The 27404-nt window shown below is 46.2% G+C and overlaps 1 protein-coding gene across 1 annotated transcript in view; it reads left to right on the forward strand.

Moving 5' to 3' along the window:
• LOC102385406 (WD repeat-containing protein on Y chromosome-like) overlaps window positions 1-22865 on the forward strand; it is a 44483-nt gene extending 21618 nt beyond the window's left edge. Inside the window, exons 16-20 of the mRNA XM_014527959.2 lie at window positions 3096-3313; window positions 10040-10224; window positions 18680-18816; window positions 20378-20524; window positions 22419-22865. Coding sequence (XP_014383445.2) covers window positions 3096-3313; window positions 10040-10224; window positions 18680-18816; window positions 20378-20524; window positions 22419-22703 — 972 coding nt within the window. The 3' untranslated portion in view covers window positions 22704-22865. The remainder of the gene's footprint in view (window positions 1-3095; window positions 3314-10039; window positions 10225-18679; window positions 18817-20377; window positions 20525-22418) is intronic.
• The last annotated feature ends 4539 nt before the right edge of the window (window positions 22866-27404 follow it).

Below are 27404 nucleotides of genomic sequence, written 5' to 3' on the forward strand. Positions count from 1 at the left end.
AGTCCATGCAACTTTTTAATAGCAGGTGGGAAGTAAATTTGAATGTATAGTCCTAAAAAACTCCTCCATGCTGCGCTTTATTCCTAAAACATTGATCTTCCCTTCTGAATAGTCCCCACGTGCAGAAGAATGACAACTAGTTTCAGTGGTTGTAACATACTGTAAAAAATAGACTGGTACAAACTACAATTTTAGCTGTGCAGCATGCGTGGGTATGCCCTCGCCCATGCACATGTGTGTGTGTGTTATCCTGTCCAGGTCGGATTGACACCATCATTTCCTTACAACACTTCTTTGGTATGTATCCTCCTACCTACCTAACAGCCTATTGCAAATGCATAATGAAAAATGATAAAGAAATAATAAAATCACCCCTATTACTGAGTGCAATGCACTGAGGTATGAGTACCTCCCTGGGCATTTAAAATGCTTTGCATTGCACATGCCCACACACATGTGCAGGATACTATGACCACTTCCTGTGGCTACACTCTCACTGCAGCTCAGAGGAACGATTTGTGCCACGTCGTGGGTGTAAAAGCAGCCTGGCGGAAGGGATCGACCTCACAAAGTCTGGCAGAAATGTTCCGGAAGGTTCAAAGCCAACGGTTGGAGCGGCAGTAAGTTCGGAGACGCCAAACCGAGCTGTTGGCAGAAGCTTCCTGGAAAGTTCATAATTAGCATCTTGCCATTTACCCAAGGAGGGCCCGCCAGCCCCCCAGCACCTGGTAAGAGTGATGGCCACAGCCCAGCGGTCAAACCACCAAATTTCGTTAGCGGCACAGCAGCGAGGGAGGCTTCGTTGGGCAGCCGGAGAGTTTGTTGGGCCGAGGAAAGCAGATGATTTGCCCCCTTTTGTGCGAGACCAACCGGAGCTACAACAGCCACGCGCCGATGCACTAATTCACATGTGTCGGAGCAGACTTGATTCATTGAGTCTGCTGGAGAGTGCTAATGCGCGCCTCCGCGTTGTGTATTCAGCGTCCCCGCGTTTCAAAATGGCGGCAGGGGCGCTTTAACTAAAACTCATCGAATGAGCTTTAGTTAAAGCACCCCCCACCGCCATTTTGAAGTGAACACACATGACGCTGTGAATGCTTTAATTAGAGCGGCTCTAATTAAAGCGCTCCCCCTCCACCTTGGAGCATGTGTATAGGTGCCCTAGTTCCTAAGGGCAAGGCGACATTCATGTGACGGATATAATATCATGGTCACAAGGAGATCAGTCACACCACTAAGGCAATAAGCCTAGGGTGGCCATCATAGAAGACGGTCCGGTTTTCTGCTACTCTGTCCTCTATTGATACGAAACCCAGTGTCTTTATGTCCTCTATTTTTCTCTTCAAGAGACCACACATACCTGTGCATGGGCGAGGGCATGCCCACGCATGCTGCGCAGCTAAAACTGCAGCTGCACCGGTCTATTTTTAAAAGTATATTGTAACCACTCCACAACCACCAAAATTAGTTGATATTCTTTTGCACATGGGGACTCTTCAGAAGGGAAGATAAAAGTTCTGGGTATAAGGCGCGTGGATGAAAGTCTCCATTTGTCGGTAGCTGGCGAGCCCATGTTATTCAAGAGAAACATAGGGAACGTAAAGGCGTTGGGTTTGGTATCAATAGAGGACAGAGGACAACCGGACTTTCCTCTATGATGGCCACCCTAAATAAGCCCTACATGCCATCCCGGGACATGAAGCCGTGACAACACCCCTAGCACTGTACTCAAGGCCTGTATTTTTGGCATGCTCAAGAACAGAGGCCTAGGACAACCCCAGAGCATCCCGACTGCCTCCTTTGCAGGGCTGGTGCATGGAGCAGAAATGACTGGACAAGGCTTATTGCCTCCCTGCAGAGACTGAGCTCACCATTGTGCGGTGTAGATGCACCCAGCGTGGCTTCCCCCAGGTCCTTCCCAAAGCAAAGAATTGTACCCACATGTCCAAACTCCTTCCAGGCGCTCACGTCCCCATCTTCCTCCTTACGTGATCTCCTCTCATTTTGTGCCAGCGAATTGTGGCCCGGGACAGTTCATAGCAACATCTCCGTCAATGTGGTGGTACAGTTGCTCACCCACCCGAGCAGGACTGCAAGACTGCTTCATGCTTTGAAAGTGCTATATGATTAAAACACCCTTGATGGAGAAAAAAAGAGAGATAAAAGCCCATCTCGCCTGCAGAAACAAACCAAATTAGTTCAGCTCAGCCTCTGCTGTGTTCCTTTATTGCTGACTCAGCTGATAAAATGAGCTGAGCACCAGGATTGCTTGAAATACAAATATCCAGTGCTGAGTTTATAGATACAGCCCGTGAGGAAAGCAAGTAATGCAGTTATTAAGCCTCCTGAATAAACAAGTTACTCCGAGCAGTACGAGGATCTTGAGCACCACAGCCAGTGGATTTCATGGTACAGGTCATAAAGTGCTATTCACTATGATTTATGCAGCGTAGCATTTGAGGCATTTTCTGGAGCAAACGAAGCTGCAGCCTTCCCCTAAGGGGTATGCTATAATGAGAGAAAGCACAGGAGTAAAACCAATATTGGAGGGGAAAAACATGGCCAGGGAAATGGAGGTTTCCACGTGAGATTGCATATTTAATGCCCTTTGTGCGTGGCTCAGGGCTGCTGTTCTCCATGCGTGTCTTCAACTCCAGCCCTCCCTTGCTCACGTGCCCAAGTGAAGCCAGCTTCCCCCTGCCCTTCTACCATTACGCCATGAGATTGTGTATAAAATATTCTGTTAATCTATGCTGAGCATATTGGGCACCAGGTCAAAGGCTGCACTTCTTCAGCAAAAAGAGGCATGAATCAATATAAGGTGAGTTTTGCGCATTTTGGGGTTTTCTCATGATTATAATGCATGGACAATTCTCTTGTGCATCTCCCCAACCACTTTTTTTTTTCAAGTTTAGTGCAACAAAACAGATCATTCCCATGAAAAAAACTTAGCTGAAGTTGGATCCCTCCAGGTCATCCCTACATCCTCTATCCCATTTTAATGAAGTGGATACTGCTTTATTTTGTGTGGCAGCTTAACTGTTGTGCGTAGTGTTGCGTGCAGCTCCCTGAATCTCTCCTTCTCCCGTGTTCAGGGGTCCCTGAAGAAGCCTCCGTTGCTCGGTAGCTGGCAAGCCCATAGCAGCTGCGTGGTGAGCATTGAGCACCTCATGTTCGATTCGGACGCCTTCATCCTCAGCGGCTCCGCTGACAGAAGCGCCAGGCTGTGGACCTCCGAGGGGAAATTTGTAGGAACCTTTGGGCAGGAAAAGAGATGGGACTTAAAAAATCCATCGACATTCGTCCATCCCAAGTAAGTTTTCAGTCCAAGATGCAGCCCATAAGGCTACCAGGGAGATAAATGTCTCAGCAAGTTACTTCCACGTCTTTTCTTTTTCTGCCACTGCCCCTAAAGCTTCATGGCCTGCAGCAAGGCTGTACGTTGCCCAGCCCTGTTCTCAGAGCAGGGAGTCACGAGGGTCTATTAATAGGCATGTGGCCATGCAATCCCCTGTTCAGTGGGTCTTCTCTGAGAGTCGAGTTGCACCCAAGGGAAATGCTTCCCGCAATGCAGGGAGAGTATTGGGGAGGGCTGAGCTGGGCCGGCTGCCTTGTTGGTCCTTGGAGGCCTGGAAGAGAGTTCGAGGAACTGGTACTGGTCACTAGTCATATGAGCAAGCCAAGAAATATTTCTGTTCATCTCCTGTAGCAATGCATGTTCGAACCTATGTGATCCCTTCCATATCTTGGGGTTGCCTCGTCCAGTACCCCAGCATCATTTTAATCTAGGTTTACGCTGCAGTGACTGCACTGTAGCGGAGCCAGACCTGCGTTAGCTAGACACATGCAGCTTGGGGACTACCTATGGCAGTACGGAGCCCAGCACCGGCTCCCTGCCCACATGTTACCCAGGTCTTTGGGTAGGGAGCGCAATGCGACCAACACGAGGCTGCAAGCCACCTACGTTACCGCGGCATAAGTACGTCTACACCACGGTCCCTGCTGCAGACATACCCATAGGTGAGCAACAATAAAGCTCCCTCCTGTCTCACCCTTGCCCTACCCTTATGGGAGGAGCATGACACTAGGACAGGGTTAACGCACAAGATCTCCTTGTGCTGAATAAGTGTCCTTCCCTCGGGTAATGACCAGTAACACTCGTAATGTGCTAGTTTACCCAGGAGAGAGTTGGTGGGCGAAGTGAGAAAATCCTCCCTCCTCAGCAAGATTGTAATTTAAGTTTAACGCAGCTGCATTAATCTTACTCTCATTAAAATCAGATGATGTGTTTCTAGGTCACCCGGTACTGCCAGGAGTTCAAAAATCATGAGTCAGGCCCACCTAAAAAAAATCAAACTCTGAGCTCGTCTTTAACGCTGCAATATTTATAAATAATAGATCTGGGATTCTTTCTACTTACCGTACTGAGATCCTGAGATTTCACATTTTCAAACTTTTTCTGGGAGCCGTGAAAGGGTAGAAATTTAATTCCCCTCCTCCACCCCCCCAATACCAGCTGAGAGTCGTCCACAATCAGATGACTCCAGGAGCTGGTGCTTTAAAGAGCTTGTGGGACTCAGGCGTGAGGATTCAGCAGTATTAGTTTGCTTGAGGGCAGTCTCATGTAATAGCCTCTACCCATCCTCCTGATCCTCAAAAGTAGTATCAAAACACAATTTTTTGGTTAAAAAAAACAAAACAATGGGAATAGTCACGAAATCTCTTGCATGGAAGCAAAGGGCTGTGGTGTTTTTAATGTTCTCAGAGCAGCAGTAAAGTAATGACGCTGCATTAATAGACTTGTGGCTGTGGAGCCACCCAGACAGCAGATTTGCTCCTTTTGCTGTGAGTGTTGAGTTGCATCCAAAGGAAACGTGTGCCAGTGTAGATCCAGCCAAGAGTTGAAGTGTGAGCCCTGGGTTGCATCTGAAAAGCACTCAATGGGGGAAACTGGCACTGTAAGCTTTGCTGCATTGACTTTGTGATTTATAATTCTCGCTGGTATTTCCATTCTTCCATACACGGGTTCCTTGGGAAATCTTGTTTCACATTTATATAACCTCCTGCCCTAAATCCTGTGGCCTGCACATAATTTTGACTGCTGATTCCAGTGTTGAGATGCTTCTCCAAAGATGCTCTAGGCAAGAAGCCTGGTATTGCATGCTTAAGAAACTGGGAGGAACATGCAAAAGAGTAGTAAAAGCCAATATCATTTTTAAAATATGGTGTGCATGGGAACAACAAACCAAACATGCCCTTCGAATGTGCTCCTCATTAAACTCACAAGACGTTTTTTTTAAACTGATTAAACTGAGCTGGAGGACTAGAAACAAAGACAATAAACACCATTAATTTGAAGCAGATGGGCACTCAGGGCTATCAAATGCTTTGCAAATGACTTGATGGGGACTTTGCTTTAATAGACAAAATTATAAGCAGTGTTTACTAAAGTGCCAGATTCCTTCTTTGCTTCTCCGTCCCCAAATCAGCCCAGGACCCAGCTCAACAGAGTTCATTGGACTCACGGCTAGTATGCTGAACTCTTTAGGTTTCTTCCTTCAAAATTTGTTGTTTCGTCCAGAAAAAAGGCATGATGTTCACAAAATGAATGTCAACTAGAAAAAATGAAGCCAAAGAACCACCCCTGCGAAGAGGTTAGGATTAACTCTTTCAAAGCCAAACAAAATGACCTTATTCATAGCATATCACAGCATAACTATTCCAATCCCATTATCGTTTTTGGAAGGTAATCCTCTCACTTGTCAATTGATATAATCTATTGTCTTTCCAGGGGCTGAATCAAATATTAATTATTTGATTAATAAAAGGAAACCTGCTGGTATTCATCTTTTAAAAGGAAGCTTTAGCAAAGACAGGGAACTGGAAAATTTTCAAGGAGTGCTTTTTCATTCCATTTGAAAAAATCAGCAAGCAAAGAAATGTCAGTTGGGACAGATTTATTAGAAAAGTCAGTGTGAGCGTCTGTACTGGGAGAGGAAATTGTACTGTTTGCATGTTTCTAGCACAGCAGGTGGGAGATGCTTTGAGTTAAGAGTTAATCAGTATTTTTACCTAGCAGCTAAGGAACTCATGCCTCTTACAGCTGTCATCGCTGATCAAGGGAGAATCACCTCGTATCTGTATGAAAGGCTGCAAACACAGGAACATATCCCCCCAGGGAAGTGTCACACACCTTGACAGTGCTACTGGCAAAACAACACAACGTGCCTTCTCTTACAAAAGCTGATGTAGCAACTGGTTTCCCCCTCCCCAAAGTTTTGTCTGTGCCCTCAAAGTGCAGAGCAACCACTGATCCCGGTTTCTCCGGTGCTAATCCAGAGCAACGCCACTGAAATGAGCCCAGTCGCTCTGGATTTAGAAACACCGGTGAAACCGAGAACCGAATGTGGCCTGTTGTCTAGTACGTTTGTTCAGTCCAGTTTGGGGAGAAAGTAACTGAAAGAAGTAAACTCGTTCTTGACTTCCTGAGCTGATAGCGAGGTAAGGGGGGATCAAGTGTAGCGGCATAATTTACAGGTAGGCTGGGCACAAGTAGGGTCAGAGAAACAGAGAAGAAAAGCAGTTTAATCTAAGGGTCTACTCCAAGAATTTCATGTAAGGGGGGGATCAAGTGTAGCGGCATAATTTACGGGTAGGCTGAGCACAAGTAGGGTCAGAGAAACAGAGAAGAAAAGCAGTTTAATCTAAGGGTCTACTCCAAGAATTTCATGCAAGAACTATAATCACCCGGGTGATTAGTTCCCTCTTTAGCATGCAACCCCATGCTAAAAACCCTTCACCAATGGGCATGGCAACAATTATTGGCCCTTACAACGGTGACCCCTTAAAACTCCCCTGTTTCACAGCACAGTTGATCAATGCTGCTGGGTCCCATCCTGACTATCTCAGAGGTTCTCTGTTTTCTGAACCTTTCTCTCTACAAAATTAGAGACACCCTCAAGACACCGGGAGCGTTGGCTGTATCTTGTGCACAACAAAACTCACAGCTTCCCTGTAGCTCCACACACAAGCTGACATAAAGCAAGAGAATGGGTATAATAATCTGCAATATGCCATGCTACATGAGCTCTTCAGGGTGTGGAAACAAGAAATGCCCTTTTCGGTTGACTTCTTTATAAGATGCATCATGACTTCATATTGTATCCTCAAAATGTTTAGCAAAGTTTTAACTCTTTAAAAAAAGGAAGTGACTTGCAGATGCAATGGGCTTTTTTCTCAGCTAGATAACTGGGCCATTTTTAACCTTGTTTTCCCCCCCCACCAAAATACCTAGTGGTTCTCTACCCACACATACCCACACTGCAAACAAATTGTCCTGAAAAGGGAAAGATGTCTAAAAACCAACAAAACCCCAAGGCCTCCTCAACTTCCAGGAATGCATAATGGCTTCAGAAGCCACAAACTTCTATTTTTTTTTTTGTAGCCTATTATAATCTCATATCTTGAAAATGACACAAATGTCCTTTTCCCCTGTAAACTGTACTCAGGAAACACTTTTCTCCAGCCATGTACGGACACATTTGAGGTCAAGGCAAATTTGTGGTTGGGCTGATGAATCACCCTTGAAAATGAGGCATCTAATGAAAACATGGATTTAAAAAAAAAAAAGCGCTCTTCGATGATTGATTGCCACTGTTGACACTGATGATGTCAGACATAGAAATTAGAGATACAAAGCTCATTTGCCTTGTCCTGAACCTCCCCTGCCAGTAGGGAGCTGATTCCCACAGTAGATTTGCTGGTGTTTCATTTTAAATGTCCTAAGTGATGAGCCTGCTGCCACTTCCCATGCAAGACTCTCGCGGTCTAATGAATCTCGCTGTCAGACAGACTTCCCTGATATCGTCAATGTTCCTTTTTTAACTCATTCCCTATACTTATTCTGCCCATCCATCTCCACTCTCTGTACCTCTGCAAGCTTCGGATGTTATAATTATCTCCCACTCCTCCTCAATTAGCCTTCTCGACGGAACAACCTCTGCGCTCTTGAAGGTGCCCCCCGCCATGTTCCCTGCAACGTGTCCGCATCTTTCTGTCACCGAGATGCCATGCTTCAGGTGCGGTCTTGTCAGCACTTTATCATTTAGGGAAAGCTCTCTAAAAATGCCACTTATTAGAGAGAGACGACGAATGTTGCCCTGTTCCGTGTCTGAATCGACTCTGGAAGGGGGGAGCGAGGAGAGAGATGTTGTCTCTTGCGTCTCCGTACAGATGGTCAAACCGCAGAGTACCAAAGTGAAGCCACAGCCTTCCTCCCAACCTCATTGCTCTGGCCTTAGACCAAGCTAACCACCAATGTAGTCATGCTGGGCTCTAGCCTGCAGCTGGATGCCAGCTCGCCCCACCCAGCGGCCCAGTAATTTACCCTGTTGCATATGACTGTTGGATGGAGAACCTGAATTCTTCCAAGGGTTTTGGGAATATATCATCCTGTCACAGCGCTTTGGACTCGCAGAGCTGAACTGGCTGCTGACAGCCCTGGATCAACTCGGTGACCTTCGCTGGAGTCCTGTCTGCTTACATTTCTGGTGGTGCATTTAGTTATGCTTAGTTCCTGGTATTTCCTTTTCGGGAGAGAAATGAGTGGACCGAACAGTAACCACATCTATTTTATTTATTATATATAATCCCTGTGAATGTCTTTGGACATAAGTAGAGGCTAAATAGATGGAACAATGTGGCTTGAAGGTTATTTCACACAAAGATTATCCTGGGAAGAAATAGCGGTTGTCTTGACAGAAGAAACTCCTGAGTGTGGCTCTTGTTCCACTCCCATTGAACTTCCTGCTAACCTGACGGTGTCACTTCTTTCGGACATTCGCTGGGGTTTGGGGCTTCAGGGACTGCAGGTGGATCATCTCCATAGTCCTAAGCTAAGGTGTTTAGAGAGGGCCCTGCCCAACCTCTGGTGTGACCCAGGAGTAACACTGTTAAAATCCAGTGTCAAGCAGTGTGCAATCAAAATGAGACCCAGCAACTCAAGTTCTGCTATTTGTCCCTCCCCCATCATGCTCACAGCTAACATGTCCTAATTACTGCCCATAAAAAGGAACCAATACATCCCATTCAGTATAGAGCTGAGGCTGTCTTCTCTAATGGTTTTAACCTTTTCTGTAGTTGACATTGTCAAATTTCTCCTCGTCTAATGTTACTATTTTGGCCACACTTCTAATTATAGGCATGTCGGATATTTGCAGCGAGATGTGCAGTCTTAGAGATTTTCCTATTTAGGTTTGATTTAATGGAAGTGGCCAGCTTGGAGTACAAAAAAAAATAAATTAAAATGGCATTGATTTTTGCACAAATGAATGTTAGTATTTGCATGCGCACCCTTTGGCTTTGGTACTGGAAATTTCATTCGAAGGAAAATCAATTGTCATATGAAGAAGTGCTGATGCAAAATGAGCCATTTCATGACAAGTGGACTTTTCAGTGTGAAATGACTTGGAATAATATTGCCAAAAATGTTAATGCATTCCTTCCTTTTACATAGCCCTCTATTTATGGATACCTCTCCCCCTTGGAGTCGCTAACACAGCCAGATATCTTATTACTATATGAAATAATAAATGACACATCCACCACTTTTTTTAAAAGCTCCTGACCTTGCACCAGTCACATTTTTGTGTCTCTAGCGGGATGCAAGACCTCTACGTGGGATCTCTTGAGCATGTGTTAACCTTTGAGAGAAGCAGGACATTGGCTGCTGTGCTTCCCCTGCTTTACCTGTGGCAGGTCAGGGTGTTCTGTCTTGTGTCGTGTCAGGGTTGATGGTAGTTTTATGAAGGGTTTAAATTATGGATTTGTCTAGGATGGTTTGGAGAGGGGTGATCCTGTCTCAGGCGGGTTGGACTAGATGACCTCTGGAGGTCCCTGCCAGCCCCGCTTCTCTATGACTTCAATGGGGGTGCAATTTATATGCCAATCCTGCTAAACATGACTGGGTTTGTTCATCATAAGAGGAATGTTCCTGACTCTAGCAATGGCATCTTTTTTATTTTACTTTTTTTTTTTTCAGGGGCCCTTGGGAGGAGAAAAAAGAACTAAGGAAAAGGACAACTCCGACTGAGCCGCAGGTGCTTTTCAGCTCCAAGGACCCTGCCAGAAACATGGAGGGGGACACCGGGGAAAAGGGAAACCTGCAGAAGAGCAGTGGGCAAAGCACTACTGCTTGCAAGGTGGATCTGAGAGCACAACTGCAGGGTAAGGATGCACCGGGGGCCCGACCTCAGGACATAAAGTATGTCCTCAAGATTTAGGACTTAGCATCAGCCCTTCTGGTTGGACAGTGAGACCTAACTCCATGCAGTCGGTGCAGGCAATGACTGCCCTGGTACTGGGGTGGGGGCAGCTACAGGCTAAAAAAACAGGCTGCTCTTACTTACACTCATCTGCACTGGGTGTGTGAACCCATTGCAAGGATCAGGAAGCGTGCTGTGTGCTCACAGCTGGCCTTGCCCCACCATGCAGCTGTGCCATCTTTCTCTCCGTGCCAGTGCTGAAAACTCAGCCTCCCTCCTTGAAGAGAACGTAACCAGATGTGCAATCCTGCCTGCGAGGCCAGGTGAATGCATCGTCCCCAGCCCGGCCACTGGCTATTGCGGCACGGCCTTCATTTTGCAATATGCTGCCCTACACCCTGGGACTTCCCAGGTAACCAACCCTCGGGGTCAGGTTTTTTGGTTGCTCTATCTGGCTACTGCAGCCCAAATAATGAGGTACAGGATTGAGCTCTGGATGGGTGGATCATTTCTAGCCATTAAAATAAGTTAACATTTATGTAATTATAGAATAGAGTGACTCATTATTTGTCATCAGGCTTCATAAAAGTGTGATGAAAGATGTATAGCAAAGTATTTAATTAAATTCCAAGGAGAAATTTATACATAGCTTAGATTGCAAAGAGCTAAATTCATTACTTCATCCAAATCCCAGTCTACTGCTTATTTTCTTCTGCTTCAAAATGATTTGAATGTTCTGCAATAGCTGGGTAAAATAATAATAGTGATAATAATAATTTTCAGAGTCAGGGGTGTATTTTATAGTTCCTAGGACTGCAATCTCGATATCTTTACACAGTCAAAATTCCCAATGAATCCAATGGGCAAACAGTTGAAATCTGGGGTGGGAGGAGATTTACCCCAGTCAGGACAGGACCCAAAGCCTGTTAGCAGCAGATTGTTCTAACAGTCAGATAGTTTTACACAGCTGCCAAGCTTTTCCATAGATTGCATAGCCTTGACTTATTGCTAACAAACAGACTGGGACCGGACTGCCCTTTTCACTTGAGGAATGCACAGCTGCAAAAATGAGGCTTCAGTTCATTTTGTGAAATGTGGGCCCCAGAAATATGGATTTGGTATAAATCACAAGGGTGTGCCATAAACAGAGGCACATTCATAATCGTGATACATAAGAATGAATAAAACGTTCCCAGATGTGTGGTGCCAATGCTGAGATGCTGTTGGGTACCCACAAAGGAAAATTCACTTCCATATTAAAGACTACAACAGCAAAAAGGAGAGAGTGAGCCAGAGCCAGAGCGTGCACAGCGACTCCAGGTATACAAAAAACTGAGCAAACTCCCACAATGGAAAATCTTTTCAGATGTGTGGAAATGTATTCACTGTGAAAGTCTTTGTTTCTCTAGCAACGAGTCAAATAATGTGGGTGTCTTTTTAAAAAAACTCAATAATCCGATTACCACTATTGCCATTTGTGTTATCAGAGCGGGGTAGCTGCATCTTCTGCTTTGGAGTTCCAGCTCCTTGTCCCAGGGCCCAGGGAGGTAATGCCACACGTACCTCTGTGTACAGTTTTACACAATTGGCCAGATGCCTTAAGAGTCCTCTTCTCAAAAGCACTTAAGCATGTGGTTAAATCCTATTGAAGTCAATGGTATGCAGGTAATGACCTAATTAAGTACTTTGTTGGATGGAGACAGACTTAAGGACATGCTTACACTTAGGCGAGTGTAAACATGCTTTGGAAAATTAAGTTCTAAATAGTTAACTTTGCCTTTCTCCAAAGTTTTAGGTATATTAGCCCCTGCCAAAGCAGGGTAATCAGATGACTGGGTAATGATGATGCAGTCTGGAGAGGCTACGAGTTGGGCCCTTGCCTTACCAAAAGTAGCTTGTATCTAGCACGGCACTCACAAAACCTGCGGCTATGAAATGAAACAGCCTTGCAGAAATCAGACAGCCAGCTGCAGGCTGTGTCCAGCTGGAGCTGCAGGCTGGGCGCAGGCCTCAGAGATTCAAGGCGCGAGTGGTGCGTGTGTTGAGCCCAAAGGCAGATTTCCTGCGTGTTCCCATCTAAGCGAGGAGTGCCTTGTTCCCAAAAGCTCGTGGACTGACGACCACAGCACTGCCCTCGCAGCCGTGTTTGCGTAAACTCACATCAGCACTGCACCCGCAATCCTTTTCTGGAAGAACAGAGATCAGGCTTTCCTGTCAACCAATAAAACCTATTCCTAGAGTCTGGGAGGATGCAGAAGTTTGTTATTTCATGGCTGTGAAGAGTTTACGATGGGCTGCGGCCCTTCAGAGCTGGATGTGTTTCCACAACGAAATCCAAGAGAGGCAGTGAACAGGAGGGGATTAGGGCTGCAGGCAGAGCCAGTACCGTCAATGGGGCCCTTTCCATTGATTTCAGTACATTTGGATTAAATCCTTAGGCACAGAGGGGTGGGAGGGATTATGCAGCAATCAGACCAGGAGCTGCAGAGATAGACTTTTCCTAGGTCTATCTCCTTAGCTGCTTCTTTTTTCTCTCTTGGATTTGCTCTTCATCGCACTTCTCTTTGGCTATACCTGCATCATTTCCCCAGTGCTCTCAGCTAGGGATTGTACGCACCCTACTTGCAAACCCCTCAGCTATGGTACGCACCCTGCTTGCAAACCCAAACCTAGGGATGTAGCAATGAAGTTGCTCTCAGGACATTCCCCAGCCCTCACTTTCAAGACCTGTGACTCCAGTGTTGCAGAGGTTGGGCTCATGTGAGGCCGTGTTTTGGGTCATCCCTCTCTGAGAGCACAGGGATGTAGGTGCATTGTTTGTGGTTTAGCTTCAAGTGCCAAACCTGCTCCAGGGGGTGTCGGGCACCTGCATTAGTGAACACGTAACAGCTTCATATCCGTAGGTGGAAGCTGCTTTGCAATGCAGGGATGTTCTGTCCCCATATTTCTGTTCAGCGTGTGTGCCTGCAGCCTTTCTTTTAGGTGGCGCTCAGGCCAGGGAAATATTTGCCTAGTCCATTCCCCCTGCACAATGGTTTATTTAAAGTCAAACACTAACTGTACCCATGATACAAAATGTGCCAGGCAGAGCGACAGCTTTCAGAAGCAAAGGTCAAGCAGGAGCGGAAAGGAGGCATTCATGGAAGGTAGAAACCACGTCAGACGGTGACTTGGACCCCTGCAGACTTTCCATGATGTCTTTGCTTTTTCCTGCCTATCAAATCCCAGCCAATGTGCTGCATTTAGTGCCAGGCTGGAACCAGCTCTGCTGTGATAAAACACGGGTTGCAATCATTCCCGCTCAAGTGGTTTTTCTGTGTGTTAAGCGGTGAATGTCGAAGCTTCAAGTTCCTGAACCGAGGAGTGATTCTGGTTGCTTCACTGTTGATACAGTCATCCCGGTGCTCAGCTTTTTCCCTCTGGAAGCCAGGTCCCTTTAAAGGGTGGCAAGATGAGCACCCAAAATAGAAGAACTTAAAATCACTGGTCACTTTTGAAGTTTTAAGCTGTTTAAACTATGCATATGGTAAGAGCTGACCACTCCCCGGCACAGGGTTTTACTCCACAATCTGCCACGTGAGCTAGATTAGTGCTGGTTTTTTGGTATGGCCCCCTGCAAGCCTGTCATGAGTGGGGAGGCAGGTCTCGCATTCAGGATGTTGGACTGAGACTCAAAAGACGTCAGTGCATTTTGCCACCCAGCTGCGTCCTCCCACGATCGTGCTGAGCGGGTCACTCTAACCCAGCGCCTTATGTCCCCATTCATAAAAAATGGGACTGATAATTTCCTACCCTACAAGAGGACTGCAGGAAGACAAATATGTTCATAGCTGTGAAATGCTACTTGCAAATACCTAGACTTGACTGGGGGTGAGGATATGGACTTAACCCTGGAGGAGCCTGCCAGTCCCTCCAGCCGAAAACAGCCAGGATATTCTCCCGGGAGCATTTGCTCAGGTCAACAGGGGACGGATGCATCAGAAACAACCTGGGGCAAAGCCCGATGATTAGGAAATGCTTAAATCAGCAGCGATGTATGGAACTAGGTCAGGTGGGAAGACAAAAGGTGCATGTCCTGGGAAGAGTCGAGATCCTACAGAATTAATTACTCCTCATCAGCTCAGGCAGATGCTATTTAAACCCTCTCACCGCAGACCCTCTTTGCTTAAGACAGACTTCAAATCAAGGGATGCCAAGTGCCATCCTTTGCAGACTTAGCAGATACCAATTAATGAGATATGCAACCCAAAAATGAGCAAGAAAAGTGCCTCGGTGCAATGGGAAATCTGAACTCCCTCAAGAGCCAAAGTTCCCTCAAAATACAGGTATCGGAGGATACGACGTGGGTGACAGGGTTAAGATTATTTAGGAAGGCCACAACCTTAGTTCGATGCACATGACTGGCCTGACAGTATTACACCACTCGAAAGATGGCCTCGGTAGCCTAATAATTACGAAGCGTTTCCTCCAGGAATGTCCTCAGGCCACACCGCTCTCTGCAAACCTGAAGGGAGGCCTGATTTTTGTCAGATGGATGTGGGCTCGGAAATGAACTTTGCTACCACCTGCTGCAAGCTCATTGGTTAAGCAGGACAAATTGCCAAATGCTACAGGAACCGAGGCCTCATTAGTGTGATTGAGGCTTTGGCAAAGTAAAGCCTTCTCAGTTTCCATTTATAGGAAACATTGAGAAAAGCAGTGGCAGGAGTTCAAGGAAGGGCGGTATGCACGGTTGCATTATGAAGTCTAGACAGCACTGGATCCCAGGGAGACTGAAGAATGTCTCTTTACCCTGCCTGGAGTATTGTTTAAAACTCAGAGGTATTATTCAATGAGAAACAAAATGGGAAAATATTTAATTCCTTTGCTCAAGCAGGCATGGACGTATAATTGTCTCTCTTGAAATCCCACCTTCAAAAGCATTGTCTGGGAGATCAGAGGCTGCCAGCATTTCGCATGCACCAGGGTCTGAATGATCTCTTACCAGTGCGGGCCTCCTCTGAAGTCATCTAGCTGCTTTTTCTAGCAGGATAAAGGTAGGGAGCAGAAGCAAAGATGAGAGCTCCCCTAGCTGCACAGGAGCCCTGGCTAGAAAACTTTTCCTATACGACCCTCCTTTGACTTCCATGGGCTCCTTGTTCCCTTTGCTTGTCTCAGGCCCTGGAGTTGCTCACAATATTCCTCTGATCCCCTGAAATGGAAAAGTTGCCAATGAGATTAGGAGGCGGTAGCGCTGGCCTTGAGTTTAGGAATTAATTTGAAAAGCAATTGCAGTCTAGCACAGTGGTGAGAGGGCTTGCATTCCCATCCAACCCCGACGCAAGCCAGGAACGACCGAGTTGTAGCTCACAAGGGACGAGGGCTGCATGGAGGGTTTAAGCAGAGAGCATGGAGCTGGGCAGGGGAAGGGGAGATCTCTGAAAGGGGTCCCACCTACCTACCCAGTGAGATAAGCTCATAATAAAAGGAGCGGGCCCTAAGGTGGCATAAGGCAAGGTCAGGGGATCAGCGGTGGTAAGGCAGTCAAGGAACAGGGTGAGGAGAGAAGACTTGTCCTCTGAGTCCCTGCCCCCTGGACAAATTGTGGATAAGTGGCGGTCTGTCTGGATGCCACAGGATGCCCAGAAGTGGTCATTTAAAAGGCCAATGTGTTTCAAACAGCTGAGCCTAGTCGCTATTCTATGCCTGGCTTAGTCATGTACATGCACCAGTACGGGCTGGGCAGCAGCTCTGCAGAAAAGGACCTGGGGGTTACAGAGGACGGTAAGTTAAATAGGAGCCAGCAGTGTGCCCTTGGTGCCAAGGAGGCTAACAGCATCCTGGGCTGCATTGGTAGGAGCATTGCCAGCAGATCAAGGGAAGTGATTATTCCCCTCTATTCAGCACCGGGGAGGCCACATCTGGAGTCCTGTGTTCAAGTTTGGCCCCCCACGACAAAGGATGTGGGCAAATTGGAGAGAGTTCAGCAGAGGGCAACAAAAATGGTTGTGGGGCTGGGGGACAGGACTTATGAGGAGACGCAGAGGGAACTGGGCTTGGTATGCAGAAAAGAAGACCGAGGGGGATTTGATAGCAGCCTTCAGCTCCCTGCAAGGGGGTTGCAAAGAGGATGGAGCTGGGCTGTTCTCAGTGGGGGCAGATGGCAGGACAAGGAGCAATGGGCTCAAGCTGCAGCAAGGGAGGTTTAGGTTGGATATTAGGAAGAATTTTCTCATTGGAGCAGGTGACCCAGAGAGGTGGTGGTAGCTGCAGCCTTGGAGGTTTTGAAGACCCAGGTAGACAAAGCCTTGTCTGGGATGATGGAGTTGGGGCTGGTCCTGCTTGGAGCAGGGGGTTGGACTGGATGTGACCCCCTGAGGTCCCTTCCCACCCTCATTTTCTATGATTGTATGATTCCCCCCCCACCTCCTTCCACCCGCACAAACACCAAGCCCCTCGTGAACTTAAGACCGTTCAGGTTTGAGTCCAAATTTCATCTCTCCAGTCCTTTTCCTGTTACAGGATCCTGAAAATGAAAACCTTGGAGGTTCAAGTCAGGATCTGTAGGCTTGAGTCCGCGTCTGCTCCTCCGAGCATCTGCCATTTATAATCTCTGCTCGGTGTGAACAAATTCAGGCCAGTGCGACCTTTGCTTGGGCTTTCAATCAGTTTGACTTTGTGCTTCTCGGTGGAGCTGGCTGGAGAATGAACTATTCCTTTTCAAGACAGGTTTCAAGGTTGAGGCTCTGAGATTTTTTTTTTCATTCTGTTTTAAAATAAAAATAAAACCTTTTGAGGATTTGGGGGCAATGGAATTGCCAAAATGTCCATTTTCAGCTCAGAAAGGTTGGGTTTGATTCCCCCTCTCTCTCTGTCTGTCTGGTCAAAAGCAACCGGAGACCTGGACCTCAGAGACTTTCCTGTCAAAAACTTTACTGAAATCAATATATCTTCATGAAATGTTGCAGTTTTGATTAAAATACAATGACTTGAAAATATTCTTGCTAGTTCTCCTCTTCTGGCTGAAGCCTGTTTCAGATTCGGGGGCGGGGCGGTTTTAAACTTCAATCAAAGATAAAAAGTCCAAGCTGAAATTTTTAAACTTCAATCAAAGATACAATGTCCAAGCTGAAATTTTTAAAATTCAGGGAAGCATTTCTTTTTGGTCTTAACAACGTCTCAAAAAGCCCCTTCCACAACCTGAAAGGCATACTGTGCACAGCTAAACTTTAGCCATGAGTGACACCCGGCCTCTTCGGGGTTGAAATGCGGCCCCTGTTTTAACAGCAAACAACACATTGCAGCTGCTACGGGCAGGGCACAAAACAAGGTGCAACACCCAGCTGGCACTGCAGCGTCAGGGGTGAGAGAGCGGCCGGCTGAGCTCAGGGGCCCTATTATGATCAGCATGGGGTTATCCCAGTCCACGGTGGGGCGATCGGTTTGATATCGACTCAGAAGGATCCTTGCAGCACCTAAGTTCTGCATTGCAGTCATTCAACCACCAAAATCCCTCCTCTCTTGGCATGGCTGCATCCACGCCAGCGTGTTTTGCCAGCTTAGCCACGACAGCGAAGGAGTGCGATCCTGCCACGCTCCCAGCCAACACGGCTATGTCAGTAAAACTTTATAACACAGACCAGGGGCAGCAACCTACAGCCCATGGGCCAGATCCTGCCCACCCAACAATTTCATCTGGCCCGTTCATGGGGGCAGCAGTTCAGCTGCAGGGGAAGTCAGTAGCAGGGGACTGAGTTATTTCAGCCCCCTGTGCCTAGAGGGTTGCTGACCCCAGGTGTAGACAAGACTTTAATATCTGGTTGTGTAAGATGCTGAGCACACACCGCTCCCGGGGGTGGGAACTCAGCGCCTTTCGTGACTGGGCTCACATACAGCAGCCAGGCGGCAGAAGCAAATCATTCCCTTGTCCAATGCCCAGGGATGCTTTTAAATGTTGCTTGGTTCAAATAAATACAAAGAGTATTCCTCTGGGATTGTGAGATAATGAAGAGATTCGTTCAGCTGGGATTTAAAAAAACTAAAAGGACTAATTCCAATCTTTGAATTCGCCAGACTGAATTTGACTAAAGGTGCACCGCAAACGGTCGTTTCTTTTTCCAGTCAGTTTGATAAGTGGCTTGAATCAATATTAACACATGCGAAGGCTGGAGAATGATTTCCCACCTCTGGCAATTATAACAGTGTCCCAGAAGTCAATAAAGCAAATGGGAAAATGAAGGTCTGGCGGTGTTTGTCACTCCCCGGCAGTGCTAGAGAAGATGCATCCATATAATAAATAGATGTGTTTTTCCTCTTAAGCCACACGACATTTAGCAGTGGGTCAATAGTTGATCTTTAACTCTGCTGAGATTCGAAAGTATCAGCAGAGGCGGCTGTGGCTTGAACGGACCCTTTTTATCCCTATTCTCTCTCTGCAGAACCTCAGTTACCAAGAGTTGATCACCTCAGTCCATCACCGTCACCCAGCAGCCAGATCTCTTGGGAGGATGGCGTTCAAAGCCGCCTGGCCACCCCACAATTATTAACCAGCACCTTGGATCAAAGGAAATGCGAGGTGAGACTGTAACATCGTTCTTCCATCGATGACCTTGACACTCCCGTGTCCGACTGATAGGCAAAACCCTGCCGCTTAAGACAAGAGAATCTACCGCGAGCTCAGAATAATTAAAAGGCACACAAAATGATAAAGCAGCGTGAGCCAAAAAAACCCCAAAAGATCATTTTGTGGATTATGCAATAACAATCCAATCTATTGCAAATATAAGAACAAGTCGACTGTTGAACAGCATTTAGAAACTAGCTAGTGGATGACTTCTAAAAGTAACAGCCGGTGATTTTTATTTCTGCATGAGGCAGCAAAGCTGAGATGCATTTAACAGGGGAAAGCAAATAAAGGTAATCCCCAAGGGTCTCCATTCTTAGTTATTCTTTCCAACAGTAAATTTCATAGTGTAATGCTGATTTTCTGGGGTTGGGTGTGTCCGATGTGTAGATCTGAGACCGGAAGTGGGTATTAGATCAGCTCATCTGACCTCCTGCACAACACAGGCCAGAGAACGTCATCCAGTTGCTTCTCTATGAAGCCCAATAATGCATACAACTAAAGCAGGAAGGCATCTGGTCTTGACCTAAAGACTTCAAGACCTGTAGAAGAATCCACTCCCTCCCTCAGGAGGTTGTTCCTATGATATAATGATTTGTGGGCAATGGAATAAGCCCAGTCCTATAGCGACTATATTTGAAGACTGCTCAGTAGTCTTCAGTAAGGAGGAGGTTGACCTGGGAGCATTATCCAGCGGACAAGTCTCAAACCTGTTTTCTGGTTGGTCTTCTCAGTACAGTGGCTAGGGATGGAACGGGTCAAGGAGATGTCCCGGAGGTCTGATTTTGTCCAGGCCAAGGCAGAGGCAGGATGATGCAGGGATCGTGCCCACCGTCTTTTGTACCTGTACTTTGGACGTAAGGAAAGGTCGGTCTCCAAGACCGTGGGTCCAGAAGGTTTGCAGGCAGAAACTGTCACCTCTCAGACCCTTTCTTCTGAGAACAATGAGAGAAGTAACTGTGGGCACGCACAATAAGCCTGACGGACCCTTTGAGATGCTGTGTTCCCTACTGAGCAACTCGTCTCTTGCTGTTATCTTGTCTCTCATCCATGGGCTTTCCTTGTTGGATCACAGCGTGACCTCCAAGCAGGAGCTCGCTGCAGGTGAAGACCCACAGCAGACAGCGGGGTTCTGCGTAAGTGCAAGGGTCTACCCAAGGCCTGGCATTGTAAACTCTGCAACGCAGGCACAATGGTTTGTGCTTCTTTCCTGGAAGTAGCCGGCATCTTTTGGTGCATTTGAAAAGTAATATACAGCTTGGTTTCCTGGTGTCGTGCTTTATCTGGGGTTAGCATTGCTTTCAGAGAGGCTCTTGCAGAACATTAGTTATTCACTTCCATTGATGTGCAATGTGCTTCCAGCTTTGCAAATGGGACAGTTCTGGGGAAGTAGATATAGATGTTTCCAACAATAATCAAAGCTCTCTTCCTCTAACAAGGGAGCTCCTCTCTACGTCAGTATGATGAGATTATTGCCGTCATAATCCAACTTGTCTTTCATTTGCAATGCCAGGATCCTTTCAGCCGTTATGTGGAAGACAAACTGATAAAAAGAATAGCTGGAAGGAACGCCCGTCGGCATATATTTGGCACTATCAATGCTAAAAAATGCAACCCGTTTGGGACAATCTGTTCACCTTTCCAAGCCCTCACAACCTCGGTAAGCATCCTCCTCTCTAATATCTTTCGATTAGATGCAACAAGCCCCAATATGTTGCCAGGCTGCAGAAGCCCATTCCGTCATTGTTTCCAATACAATTTTCCAAATCAAAATCTTATGAAGACCCAGTGTAGCATGTTTGGAAGAATTTGGATGATTTAGTCTAGAGAAGAGAAGACTGAGTGCATATGTAATTGGTCTTCACATAGAGAAAGGGTTGCTATAAAGAGAAATGGGGAATCAGTTGTTTTCTGTGTTGTCAAGGAACAAGACAAGAAACAGTAGTCTTAAACTGATTTTAAAAAAAAGGGGATGTTTAGGTTGCATATTAGGAAAAACTTGCTAACTATGAGGGTGGTTCAGCACTGGAATAGATTACCTGAAGGTCATGAAATCGCCATCATTGGAAGTGTCTACATGTTTGTCTGGGATGGTTTGGAGAAAGTTGATTCTGTCTTGAAGAAGGGCTGGGATTAGGTGGTCTCCTGAGGCTCCTTCCAGCCGTATATTTCTATGATTCCTTTCATGTTCTCCTTGTGCCTTTTCCAGAAATGTCTTTTCTCCATGAAATGTTCATGGATTCATAGATGTTAGGGTCGGAACGGACCTCAGTAGATCATCAAGTCCGACCCCCTTGGCTAAAGTTGGCTAAAGTTAAAAGAGAACAAATGCACGCGGCTGTCTGTTAAAAGGGTAGCATCAATTTAAAAAAAAATCATAATTCGCAACCGAGTCACATGACTGACCTTATGAACAACAATTTAGAATATTAAAATCGAAATAATTATAAAAGGCTATTTTTGATCTAATTGCTTGCCAGTGGCTTCCTTTTTGAAGAGTAAAATGAACAAATTTGCTTTCACGTTTTGATCATCACTGTCTGGTTTTCAATGCGACCCATATAGTTTGCCAGATCTGCCTGGGAGGAAAATATCAGCGAACATCTAAAATGTATAAAAGAAAACCATGCAAACATTTATCCCAGCTTGCATGAAAGCTTGCTTTTACAACAGTGAAATGCAGAGTCCCATTTGAGGTGGCTGCTGTGCTCCTTTCAAAGAGAGCCAGCATTCCCTCTTTTTTTTAAGTCCTGTTCCCTTTGATCATTTTTTACGTTTGAAGTTTATCTCCTCCTTATGCTTAGGGCAGGTGTTTGTAAAGCACCTGCCCTAAGCATTGCACCGATACATCTCTACAGCTTCCAGGCACTATAGCCAAATGCCAGTAATCATCATATCTATCTAGTATGTCTTAGCAACTTATATTACTCCCGTTACCACTGTGCCCCCAGCACCTCACAATCTTGAATATACTCATGAATTGATAATAGTGGCACTTAGAGCACATGTATCATTTGATTTGAAAAATGCTGCATAAATATTAACAAAGTCATCCACACGATACCCCCAGGAGGTACATGGGATTGTTGCAAGGTTTTCAAAGGGGAAAAGCTGAGGCATAAGTGGGTAAGTGACTTGTAAGAGAGTATATATCTGCATCGCAGACCGTGCTGTAGTGTAGATACACCTGGGCCAACTTTAATGAGCTTGGCTGGGTGCTGGACATAGTCTTGCTATGGGAGAAGTAGGGGAAATCAGGCTGTATTACACGACAGTCGGACTGTATCTCATGGATCTCTGTACTGTATCGCACCCTGTACGGTAGACATGCCCTAAACCTGCAGAGTTAATCAGTGCTTTTGCTCTGTGGAGTTGCTGTAAAGACTGGCGTGTGTCATTTAGAAAGAGACCTTCCTTGTAGCGTGTCCGGGCGCACACTCAAACTGCTTGCATAAAGAGAAATCGTACGACTGCCGTCACACTAACAACTGCTGCGATGCGAGATCCACCCCTCCCTCCAGGTTCACCTGTGAGCTTAACTCTCTCTGTCTTAGGAGATGCAGAGGCTAACTTTGCCTGAAGACTTACCCATGACCCCACGGATGCTGAGACAGGGTATAGTCTGCACCTCTGAGATGGACTTAAGATCTTTACAGCTTACCTTCCCAGAACTGGATGGTGAGAAGACGGACGAGCCCACCCTGAGTGAGAAAAAGAAGTCATCCGTCCACACAAAAACCTCTTTCCTTCCCCCACTGGTTAAGCCTCAAACACCTACCCTCTCCTACAGCACAAAGGCTAAAAGTTTCCAGCTTCCCCCTTCACACCTTTCACCATAGCTGTCTCCTGGCTTGTAAAACAGCGCCACACACCAAACCCTCCTGAAAGAGAGCATCCTCTTCTATATAGCGCTTTAACTTTCAGTAGCAGACCCTGGCCTATTATTTTGTGCAAATGCTTTGAAGCCTAAGCTTCCTCCTTAATGTACATAAAGTAATTGAAGAAGAGCGTTTCTGCTGTTTGGTTTGAAACCGGTGACATTTCTGCCTTTAATAAGTAAAGCAAAAACCAATGATCCCCGATCCCATGATGAGCAAAAGCAACTCTCCAGCCCCGAGCTCTAGCTGTCGTTGGTAGGTAGAAATCATCTGACTCAAACTTGTGGCACTTCCAGTTTTGCAAAACACGGTTCAAGAGACTTAGTTGGGCCACGTTTGTGTATCTAAGTCCCTTTGAATGCTGTTTTACCTCTTGAAGTAAGGTGTAAAACATAATCAGAGAAATCACAACTCGGCTATCTCTGTTTTTCAGGGGATGTCAGCTCTCATAGTAATTCTCTGGTAGTTACTCTGTATTTTGAATGTTCCTTGGTTAACTGCAGCTCCAGTTAAGCCTAAATGTTACCATATGAGCAAATGCTCCCCTGCAGTTTATAAGCTGTTGATACTTAGTTATCTAGTAAAATCATAGTGCCTTCAACTATAATTGCCCTGTAACCTGCATATCACAAATAACTATGCAATTGAGCAATGGCTGCAGTCACTGAAGAGGGTTATTATTTGCCCTTTGAGGGAGTAGAGGGCAGACAGCAGTTGAAAGCTGTTTTCAGACACTCAGTAAACCATGAGTTTGACCTCAGATGCAGCCGTCTCGCTCTGGAGCAGGAATCGATGAGCTTGGTGAGGTCTGGGATCAAAGCGGGATGATGTCATTACAGCAACGTGACTCTAAATGTCATTCAAAAGATCTCTTGTTTGAGTCCTAGGATTGCAGCTGGTTTTGAATGCTTACGGCGGGAGGGATCTTGGGTCATGAGAACAGCCAAATTAGAGCTGAGCAAAAACCAGAATGTCCCTCCTGGGCAGAAAGCGGATATTTTGCTATTTGTTCTCCTCCCAGCTGGTGATAGAGTCAAAATAACAGGGACGTTCCTTGCACTGAAAGTTGCAGAAAGTTCAGATTTGGAAATACCCGAAAGGGAGCCAGGAGGGGCCTGTATCGGAGAACAGGAGCACGCAGCATTCGAGTCGCACCTCCCAGGAGGCACTGCAGCCCTTGCACTTTAATGCTGAACTGCCTCCAGAATATTTTGTTTCAGTTTTCCTAAGATGAAGCTGAAAAGTTTCTGCAAATTGAAACATTGTCTGTAGACAACCTCGATTTTCCGAAACCGATTCCAAGAGAAAATTCTTGACCAGCCCAATATTAGCCGTGCAATTCATAGATTTCATAGACATTAGGGCTGGAAGGGACCTCGGAAGATCATCGAGTCCAGCCCCTGCCCAAAGGGCAGGAAGTCAGCTGGGGTCACAGGATCCCAGCAAGATAAGCATCCAATGGATGTGGCCTGATGATCGCCCAGCTGCCATTTTGCAGGAAGACTGTGACATGCTGCTTTATTTAAAAAATGAGATTGCTAAATGCAAATCCAAGACTACTCCCCATCCAAACTGCTCCCTGTTCCTTAATTCAGAGTGAATGTTAGTCTAATTACCTGTAGTTCAAATCTTCTTGTCCGTGCCACCACGATACAGCCACCGTAAGAAGACCGGAGGTGGACAGGTTAGATCTAAACATGTGAGAGAGATCATAGCTAATTCTTTCCAAATAGGCACAACTCATTTAGCTATAAATGGGACAGACCTCGGCGTTAGAATTTAAAGCAATTATGCTTAATTACATGTAAGGCAGGGGAAAACTGAAAAAGTATGTTTAGTGGATCAGGCTCCTCTGAAACGGTCTAACCACAACCTCCCCCAGCTACTGATGCTGATGACACACCGTAGACGAGCAAAGCGGTGGAGGAAGCACAGCCCTGCAGAGAAGAAACATTTTAGAAAGACGAAGCTCCTATAAATGAGCCCGCGAGACCTTGCTGCAAACAGCAGCCATTTCATTGACCTAGCAAGTCATTCGGAGTTGCATAACATTTAAGCAGGCTCTGTGGATCAGTCACTGAAGATGGCTGGTAGTTTTGCTGTGGAGTCTGAAAAACCTGTGTCTAAAGGAGAACTGAGACATTTCTGAAAGCTGGGTAGGTCCGCGGACAAGAAGTACAAGTGGGAAAAAAAGCCAAAATTAGCTATTTCAATGTATTGCCCTCCTGCACAACCCTGGATCCAGAAAGGAGAAAGAGACAGCTTTGTATCACATGGTCCCCAGCCCTGTGGAGCTGAAAGGCAGGGAAACTTTCCCCCTTAGCAGCGCAGAGCCACATACATAGATCTGGAGTCCTGCGTCCAGTTTTGGGGCCCCCACTACAGAAAAGATGTAGACAGATTGGAGGGCAATTAAATGGTTTGGGGGCTGGGGCACAGGACTTGTGAGGACAGGCTGAGGGAACTGGGTTTATTCAGTCTGCAGAAGAGAAGACTGAGAGGGGATTTAATAGCAGCCTTCAACTCCCCAGAGGGGGCTTGCAAAGAGGATGGAGCTGGGCTGTCCTCAGCGATGGCGGATGGCAGAACAAGGAGCAACGGGCTCCAGTTGCAGCACGGGAAGCTGAGGTTGGATGTTAGGAAAAACTTTCTCACGAGCAGGGTAATAAAGCAGTGGACTAGGATACTCAGAGAGGTGGTGACATCTCCATACTTGGAGGTTTCTGAGACCTGACTACACAAAGCCTTGACTGGGATGATGGAGTTTGGGGCTGGTCCTGATTTGAGCAAGGGGTTGGACTAGATGTGACCTCCTAAGCTCCCTTCAACCTTTATTTTCTGTGATCCTATATGCATTTATAGCACTGTCCCGCAACATATCGATTGATGCAGGGTGATGGACAGGCATGCACCGAGCTCCACCTGGGCCAGCTGGAATCAAAAGAAGTGAACACCACTACACTGCAAATGTTTGCATCTCCAGGCAAGCTCTGGCATTACAGCCATGCAAGGCAGACTGCTCTGCAGAGTCAAGCGGAAGACCGTGGGACTGCATGCATGTCGGTCGGGGAAAGATTAAGAGGGAGTCGGTTGCTGAAGGGACCAGAGAGCTCTCCACCGAAATAATTCTCAGAAGTGCTGCGCTTCAGAAAATGATTGGAATTTATCACTTATTGTTCGTGCACTATTTTTTCCCTGTGTTTGAAGGGCACCTTGACTATTACGTACCGGCTCTGGAAGCCAGAAAAGATTGTTGAATCAGCAGGGGATTTCTAACCGGAGAAGTACAGTTAGTTAATAAAAACAGGCAATTTACACAATTTGCAGAAACAGCTGGGGCTTATCGGGATGCCAATTAAACTGGTTCCCAGACCAATTTTCATAAAAAGATTAGACATTTATATGAATATGAAAAGCTTCTGCAGTTACACTAGCTAGGACACCAATTACAAGGCCCCAAAGCCTCCCGCTTTACAGCACCATTGAAGACCCCCAGGTCACGAAGCAATGTTCCCTGTGTGTGCTATTGCACAAGCCCTTTCAGATGCTCTTATCTACACAGGTGAAATGGAGGCAGGTGTGTGAAATTAAGGGTAGATATAAAGCATCCCCAGCAAAATGCAGTGTGATAGAGTGAGAGGTCATCAGGGAAGCATGGTGATATGGAATTACATAGGATCCAGATGTAATAATGCCTGAGCATGAATTAACAGCAATAATTCATTGCACATTGACTTTCACCACAGGACCCACCACCCCGGATTCAAACCCAGTGTCTTCCAAAAGTAGGTTGAAAATTACTGTAATTTGAATTATCTCCTGTGTGGATGTGCTTAGCTTTACTGAAACTACCACATGGAAATTCAATGAATGCCTTTGCCTGAAATACAATTTACTGAAATTTCAGTGATGTATACCTGGGAAGACCTATTTCTGTTGCAGCAGCTCATGTTGAACTTGCCATTATTTCTCTGCTTACCTCCAGAGCTGATCTCACTAATGCAGGAAACTTGACTTCTGGGCCCAAAGATTGCAAGTGCCGTGACTTGAGAATATGGATGCAGCGAGGGTGGAGAACTTTTCAAAACGCTCGGGGATCACTGGTGAAGCTCCCCCGTCCTGCGGCTCAGCATCCTTAAGGCTTGAAAGGACTATTTGGTCAATGCACAATGAATTATTGCACTTAACCAGCCAGGACCTTAATCTCCTGTGCACCAGAAAGCTCACAAGCAAACTGCTGAGATATCTGAACCTGGAATGATGACAGACTTACTTGACTTTGCATTTACACATTCAGTTCCCACTGAGATACGTGAGATGGAAACACATAAAGTATCTGGGACCTCCAAAAAAGGCTTAGAGTTGAAAGCTCATATGGTTTTTTGTTGGGTCCTGTTGCCTCGGGAATTATCTCTGTTACTTGCAAAATATTTTTGCTGCTTTTCTTGTATTTGTCATGCCATCCTGTCTGCTCACTGCTCCCCCTTTTCCAGAGAGGGAGGGAATGATGCAAGAACAGCCTTGAAAGTAAAGCCTGCAAATGAGCACGGGATCCATTCAGCACTCGACCACAGATTCCCATTGAGACCTTGTGTAAGTCCTCTAGAGTCTCTGTGTTTCCGTTCCCATCTGAATAAAAGGGATGATAATACCCACTCCCCG

The sequence above is a fragment of the Alligator sinensis genome, unplaced genomic scaffold (assembly GCF_000455745.1).
Source record: "Alligator sinensis unplaced genomic scaffold, ASM45574v1 scaffold282_2, whole genome shotgun sequence".
In the NCBI taxonomy this organism is placed as follows: Eukaryota; Metazoa; Chordata; order Crocodylia; family Alligatoridae; genus Alligator; species Alligator sinensis.